Source organism: Solanum dulcamara, chromosome 1, assembly GCF_947179165.1.
Source record: "Solanum dulcamara chromosome 1, daSolDulc1.2, whole genome shotgun sequence".
Classification (NCBI taxonomy): Eukaryota; Viridiplantae; Streptophyta; class Magnoliopsida; order Solanales; family Solanaceae; genus Solanum; species Solanum dulcamara.
Genome location: NC_077237.1, coordinates 87436023 through 87443757, shown reverse-complemented (window position 1 = coordinate 87443757; position 7735 = coordinate 87436023). Strand labels below are relative to the sequence as shown.

The following is a 7735-nucleotide window of genomic DNA, read 5'->3' as shown; positions in this document are numbered from 1 at the left end:
TCGATCACATAGTTTTATTTTTCAATATGTAATACTATTTGTTGCTTAATTTATTTTGTATCTTGCTATTTTATTATTTATTTTTCTCACAATCTTGCGTCGGATAATTTTTTTTTGAGCCGACAGTCTATCAAAACAACCTCTCTATCCACAAAGATACGATTAAAGTCTACATACATCCTACAACAACAACAACAATAACAACCCAGTGAAATTTCACAACGTGGGGTCTGGGGAGGGTAAATTGTACTCAGACCTTACTCCTACCAAGGTAGGACGGCTGTTTTCGAGAGACCCTCGGCTCAATAAAGCATAAAACAAAGCATAAAAAGGCGTTAGATAAGGCTAAGAAGTTAAGAGGTTAATAAGTTCAAATTAAACCTCACTAATGAAATTACAATAGATATTATATTGTTGTTGTTATATCTGGCATTTGAAACTTACAGACACGACTAATTAAAACTATCCCGAATAAGGCCACGAAGGATCTAAGAGCCGGGGTAAAATATTTTCTACTAAGATATTATTCGTTTCTTATTTCAAGTTCGTGATATATAATTAAGGGTGATAAAATCTCAATCATTGCACAATATTTTTTATTTTTTTTTTCTTTCTCAAATTTAAAGTCAAATGTCTACCAAACCTTAAGTTGAAAGAAAGAGATATAAAGTGATATGGAAGGTATGATAATTCAAAAGAATATTCATAATGCCATAGTAATTATAAATTTATAATTATCAAAGAGCTTATTACAATAATTAATAACTGTTAATTGTTCTGACATGATGAAGATGTTAAGTAATATCATTCTCACCAACTTTATTTTTTACTTTTTTTAAAAATAAATTATTTTTGAAAGAAAAAAATATTACTGATTTAGTAAATCGATTAATTTCTTTCTGGTTAAAAAATCTCTTCTTATTTGCTTTTCATTATCAACGTAATTTAACTTGTAATAGTAGATTAATCATCATTTTTATCAAATCATGCTTATTACATAGATTAAGTAAGTAATTATCATATAGGTGACTTAATTAATTGGAATTATATTTTTCTGACAATTAGTGCATAAATTTAAACTCTTAAGTAATTTTTAATCTGTGGACCCTAATTGTTTTCGTTATATCCGGAGTTAATCACGGAATGATAATCATTTTTTTGTACATGATTAAAGTGATTTAATTAAAAAAAGGGGAAAATATTGCAACCTTTTTCTCACCAATCTAGTTGACTTTATAGTAAAGGAAGATTTATGAGTATTCATTTATTTATTTTTCTTGAAATAGACGTTATATCATAGATTTACCGATAACAAAAGAATAAAATAATTTAAAATTTTGAGCCATGAATTTTCAAATAAGATTATCGAAAGTGTAAAAGCAAGATGTGTAGTGATGTTATTTATTTTCACCTTATGTATGTGTATAGAAATAAATATACATATGTAGAGTCACCTTTCGCAGAAGCATCAGTCGCACTTTAAAATGAATACAGGACACCGAAAGAAAAATAAAAAGATAAATGTACATATATGGCTATGTGCTAGAAAAAATAAAAAAAAGGAAATTAAATGTCATAAAGTCTCAATGAATTAGTTATAAAACTTACAATGTTAATTACAAAATAATTTACAAGTGATCAATTAGAGTTCAAACACTCCATGTGGTGTATGAAATTGCCTACTAATTAAATAATAACAGTCCCATATGGGAAATAATTAATGATAATCATTATGATTATCCAAAGTAATCACTGAATTAATCAAGAATTGGGAGTGAGAAATGAGCTCCATCCTTGTTCTTGAATCGAATAACATATCTGGTGTAATCCCACAAATGAGATCTGAAAAGGATAGATTGTATATAGACATTACACATAAAAATTATTTCTGATAAACACTCGGCTCAAAACAAATACTATAGTTTACCATATGGTCTTTTGTTCATAATTCAGCTCCATTTGTGCTGTGGGCACATTTCCTACATTCAACAAGGCAAAGTATTAGTTTTATGTGTTCAAACTTTTCAAAAATATTGTCAGATATGTGTTAGGATACTCTGAATAGGACTAATTAGCAACATATTGCCAAGTGTGTGTCACATTCTCCAAAAATACATAACAACATAGGACTAATTTATTAGCAACATGCTGCCGCGTGTGTGTCACATTCTCCAAAAATACATAACAACATAGGACTAATTTATTAGCAACATGCTGCCGCGTGTGTGTCACATTCTCCAAAAATGCAATAACAACATATGACTAATTAGCAACATGCTGTCGTGTGTGTGTCTGATACTCCAAATACAGATGCGACTACATTTTTGGAGGCTCCAAGTAACATAGGTAAATCTACATGTTAAGTATTACTCCAAATGATAACCTGATAAAAATGGTAACTGACCTACTACATATAATAAATTAATGTAAGAATCTTTCCGCTGTCCGTGTATATAAGTTAAATCCATAAGAATCTATACACTAACCAGGAAAGTTCTGTGCTTGAATTTGTCCAAATCCCATATGGATAAAACTATGAAGATCATCTTCGAAGAATGTTGGAACCTAAAAAAAAAAAATAGATCAAATCACCTTTGTTTAATAGTAAAACTGGGGAAAATAATGTTTTCACAACATTGTTACCGTCTATGTTGCTCTGACTTTTTGAAAATGTCGATAGCTGCATGTCGGACTCTTAAAAAATAGTGCATTTTCGGAGAATCTAACATGAGCGTAACAACATTTTTGAAAAGTTTGAGCTACGTACGTCACAGTTCCTAGTAATTATTGATTACCTGAGGTGTTTGTTCCACAAAACCATCCAAATGAGGATTAATTTTAAAGGGAAATTCTGTTTCTTTTGGTAAGAAACTCTGTAAAGTTGGCCGTTGTTGAGATTGGAATCCATATGGAAATTCATGTCCTGAGATTTCTTCTGAATTTATGTTATGATGCAACGACCCGACAGACTGAAACATCTGACGTGCAAAAGAAATTTTACACTATCAGATCAAATGCAGGATAACTATAAGGAACGATACATGATAAAGAAGATCAATAACTCGAAAAATAAAGGTAGGTAATCATCTACTACATTCGACGAATTAAAATGTACTAATAGTTAGTGTGAATAATAGCACGAGTTTATATGACTTACATTCTTGAACGTAAGAGATTCTGTGTTGAAGTCTGTTGTTGGATTCAGATTAGATAACTTCATCGAGAGGAACTACATGAAAGTACATAAATATAGAATTCAACTTCCATCATTCTAAAAGATTTACTATAAAAAAAATTGCTATAAAAAAATCGTTAATGTCAAACGAACGTCCTGTTGGAATTTGGCTAACGTTATCGATGAAATTATAAGCAATTTACCTCAACTTGACACTGTAGGGATTGTACATAGTTAATGATTTCATCAAGCATCACAGCTTTTCCAGTCACCTAAAGAGTTTTTTTTAAAAAAAACAATGAAATTACCATATTAGAATTCTATATATTTTCTCTTAAAATTAATAAAATAAGTAAAAAGAACTATATACTTTATTGCAGCCAGGTACAAGATCTTGTAAAAACTTCATTCTTTCACCAATTTTCTCTCTTCTCACCTATCCAATCAAAATAATCAGGTCAAAATAAACATTATAACTATAAATACGTCAAAACATTTTTTTTATTTTATAAAAAAACAGTTTTCAAATGGAATTAACAAAATTTGATATATTTTTTTAATTAAAAAAATACCCTTTCAGCAAGACTATGTGCATCTGTGGCCTGACCCCTTCTGGCTCTAACATGAATATAATCCTTTGGTGGTTCTTGAGTCTTTTGATTTTCTTGATTTTGTTCTTTATCATTTCCAATTTTGTCATCAGATTTGATTCTTTTGGCACTTGATTCATTGTTTTCTGTTGAAACCTGCATAGTATTAAGCAAAACAAAAAATCAAGTCACTTTATTGGTAAAAATAAATATGTATGATAAGCATTAATCAATAAACACTCCTATCATAAGCCATGTTGTTTAGACTCTTCAAAAATATCGCTTTAAAACTAGTGCATTTTTTAATAATCAGACACGAACACGACATTATTTTTAAAAAGTTCGAGCAACATTTATCAAAAGTTAAAATTTACTATAATATAGAAAATCTTTAAGCTATCAATGTATTTAACTGAAATACAATCAAAATCAAGAATTGAAAAGAGAGGGATAATCACATTGTCATTCTTGGGAGTGATTTCTTTAGCTTTCCTCTTTGGAATTGATTTGCCCTTCTTGGAATTGGAATTATTTTGACATTTGATTCCAATTTCTTCAAGTGGGATTTGTTCAGAAACTGAAGAATTTTCTCTTGAATCTCCAAATTCACTTTCTTTGATAGACTTGTTTCTTGAAAGTTTACAACTTTCCAAATTTTGGACAAATTTTGATTCATTGCCACTCAAATTGTTACTACCAAAACAAGAAAAATTTCCAAGATTAGTAGAAAAATGTGACAAATTAGTACTATTAATTGGAAAATTTCCCTTGATTTGATGATCAAAGTTGGAAAGATTAAGTCTTGGAGGAGAATTCAATGGAGTAGTATAACAAGAATTGTTATTACTATCAACAAAAGAATTTGGTGAAATTTCACCAGAATTACAAATGTTTCCTAATTTACCAATCACTTCCCTCAATACAAAATTGTCACTATTACTAGACACAATAATATTAGATTCAAATGGATTATTTTGATGATCCATTGAAGAATTCTCCCAATTGGGATTGTAAAAACTACTAGTACAATTTAACTCATTCATTGTGTTGACATTGTTCAAGAACAAATTTTTCTTGTCCATTTAGTACATGTGAATTGAAGTGTTTAGGATAAGTGGCAAATCAAGAAAACAAAACCCAAAAAATTGTAATTGAAAAAAGTGAAGATTACAAGAAGAATTTAGTCAAAACAAAGAAAAAAGAGGTGATTGTGACTTTGGTATTTGAATTCCACTCAAATGAGAAGGAAAGAAAAAGTAGAGAGAAAAGTGTAGGAAAGTGGAAAGGAAGCAAGAGGGGAGAAGATAAAGAAATGGAAATATTCGTATGACCTTTTCAAATTTGAATAAAAAATGTTTTATATTTAAAGATGATTGTGATACTCGAGTCAGTTTGTATGTATTTTAATTAAATATACAGAATAGTCATTATATCTTATCATCAGTGGCGGAGCCACCTATCAGAATTTTCTTCGACAAAAAATTATACAATTTATACATGATTAAAATATTTTTTTATGTATATAAAATAGTTGTCGAACTCCCTTCAACTAATTCGTATGTCTACTGATTTAGATTTTGAACCCCTTATTTAAAATTCTGGCCGATCCTGCCACTACCCACAATACAAGTATCATGGGTTTTTGTTTATCAAAATTTAAAAATATGTGAAGAAATTACCTAATAATTTCATTTCTATTAGTATTTAAATAAAAATATTCTTTAAATTAAAAAAGTAGTCATAGAATCAAGTGACTAATAAGGTAATTATTGGTGAAATTCTATGATAAATATTACTTTCTCTGTCTTGATTTATGTGACACCTGTTATACCTGTTGAATTTTAAAATTCAATTAAGTCTTTTTTTCATAGTAATATTTTATATTTTTTAAATGTCTTAAATTATCAATTATTGTGACTTACATTATTTTTTTATAGTTTTCAAATATATAAATTTTATTTTTAAAATCAAAAATTTTATATCCGAATTCACTATCAAAATTAAATCGTTTGACTCTTAAAATCTATACTGTGCCATATAAATTGGGACAAAATGAGTAATTGATAGTACCATAAAAATGATAACTACTTTCTCTCTTACTTTTATTTGTCAAGATTTCGCCTCGAGAGTCAAACGGTATGAATTTTGATTAATATTTAATATATATATATAATCACAGCACAAAAACTCCATAAAAACCGGCGGCGGTGCGGAGGTGGTCGGTGGTCTGTTTGGAGATTGCCGGACCTTTAAGGTCAACTTGCTGATGTTTCATTTGTTAGATGGTGATGTAAAAAAAAAAAAAAAAAAAACTATTAATTATATAATCATCTTGTATTTGAAATTTTAATTAATTATATTCGTGTTATGTTGGGCCCATTAAAAAAGAATACGTTTCTTGATTTCTATCAGGGTTTGTTCCGTTTTGAGATCGTTTATGCTTAGATGAAAGAAATCCATCCTAGGTTACGAGGTGGATCCAGAAAAGGGGTGATTCTAGTTATAATTTTGAAATAATTTGTGTATATATTTCACAGTAACGTCAAATCAAAGTAGGTGTTAAAGTTGGAAGACACGAAATAAAGGTATCATTTCCAAAATTCGTTTGTTAGAACTTAGATGGTGATGTAAAAATAAAAATAAAACTATTAATCATATAATCATCTCATAGTTGAAATTCTTACTAATTATACTAGTGTCATGTCAGGCTCATTAAAAAAGAATATGTTTCTTAATTTCTATCGAGGGTTTGTTCCATTCCGAAATCGTTTATGCTCAGATGAAAGGAATCCACCCTAATCCTTGACGGTAAATATCATTTGATTCACTACTCATTTTCGACTGAATTCGTCCTAATTTGATTTTCCAATAACATTTCAGATGAGTCAGATTTCGATAGGATATCTCTAAAAAATTAGCGAAATTCCAACACGACATAGAATTGTACTAAGCCAAAACAATAACAGCTACATCTCATTTCAAATAAATTTGAATCACATATAAATTCTCAACGATTATGTTTCACCATATAAACTCAACTCATATCATTATCAGATCAAACAAATTATAGAAAGTGAAAATAAATTAAATACATATAATAATGATAATATTAGAAAAATATCTTTTGGGTGTGGAGTTGCTAGGAATTATGATTGTGGTGGTTAGTATATAGTGGCAAAAAAACCCTGTTATACTCTGGCATTTTGTCTAATATGGTGGATAGTACCATTAATGATTAATAGCCAGTTAAAAAAGGTTAAAGAAAATAACTATTTTTTCCCTGGTTAATTCTCTTAAAAAGGATATTTAATTAATTAATTAAAGAAAGGGTGTGTCAGATGTTTTGGTTTCATTATTAAATAATCAAGAGTAACATGGAGAAAAGTGGAGATCAACAAATAAATGAAACATCCCTTTAGTAATTTTTAAATATTCATGTTCTTCAATTTCAACTTTTTACATAATATGAATTAATAGAATATTTTTAGTATATTTTATATATTTTTAATTTAAAATTATAAAATTTAAAAATATTTTTTATTTTTAAGAGTTAAAATCAGACAAATAAATTGATGAATATTTTACTATTATAGATTTTTAGTATGAAACCATGAGATTATAAAGCATTCTTTCTTTTCATAAATTTTGTGTAAATTATAATGAGATAAATAAATTAAAACGGTGTAGTATAGTTGAGTTTTGCAACTCACTCTACATTCAATGAAATGGTTAGTGTCAGATAGTTGTTGACAATTATTGTGTTTGCCAAGTAAATTAATAGTTTGTAATAAATTCAAATAACATTTTTTTTTTTTTTAAAAAAACAACAAGAGTCGTTATGTCTCTTCTTACTAGTTCTTTTTGTTAATTATTGCTCGATTTTATTTTATTTTAAAATGATTTTGAAATTTTACAAAGTGATGGCCACATGCCTCAAGTATTTTTTTTTCTTACTTTTAATATTTCCTTT

At 28.2% G+C, this 7735-nt stretch overlaps 1 protein-coding gene across 2 annotated transcripts; it reads right to left on the bottom strand.

The window, feature by feature from the left end:
• Nucleotides 1-1550: 1550 nt before the first annotated feature.
• LOC129890719 (transcription factor bHLH77-like) lies at nt 1551-5026 on the bottom strand. Of its 2 annotated transcripts, XM_055966221.1 has the most exons (9): nt 4224-5025; nt 3748-3921; nt 3546-3611; nt 3379-3447; nt 3158-3229; nt 2796-2978; nt 2487-2565; nt 1928-1979; nt 1551-1842 (listed from the first exon to the last, which is right to left on the bottom strand). In XM_055966221.1, coding segments are annotated over exons 1-9 (1320 nt in total). In that variant the 5' UTR covers nt 4848-5025; the 3' UTR covers nt 1551-1841. The 2 variants fall into 2 exon arrangements, with proteins under 2 accessions (XP_055822196.1, XP_055822189.1); XM_055966214.1 differs by lacking the exon at nt 1551-1842 and having other exon boundaries at nt 1853-1979; nt 4224-5026.
• Nucleotides 5027-7735: the final 2709 nt, after the last annotated feature.

Coding starts and splice junctions, on each gene's coding strand:
- LOC129890719 (XM_055966214.1), bottom strand. CDS start 4,847: ATGGACAAGAAAAATTTGTTCTTGAACAATGTCAACACAATGAATGAG. Junction 3,612..3,747: donor CACATAGTCTTGCTGAAAGG/GTATTTTTTTAA, acceptor TTGATTGGATAG/GTGAGAAGAGAGAAAATTGG. Junction 3,448..3,545: donor TTGTACCTGGCTGCAATAAA/GTATATAGTTCT, acceptor AAAACTCTTTAG/GTGACTGGAAAAGCTGTGAT.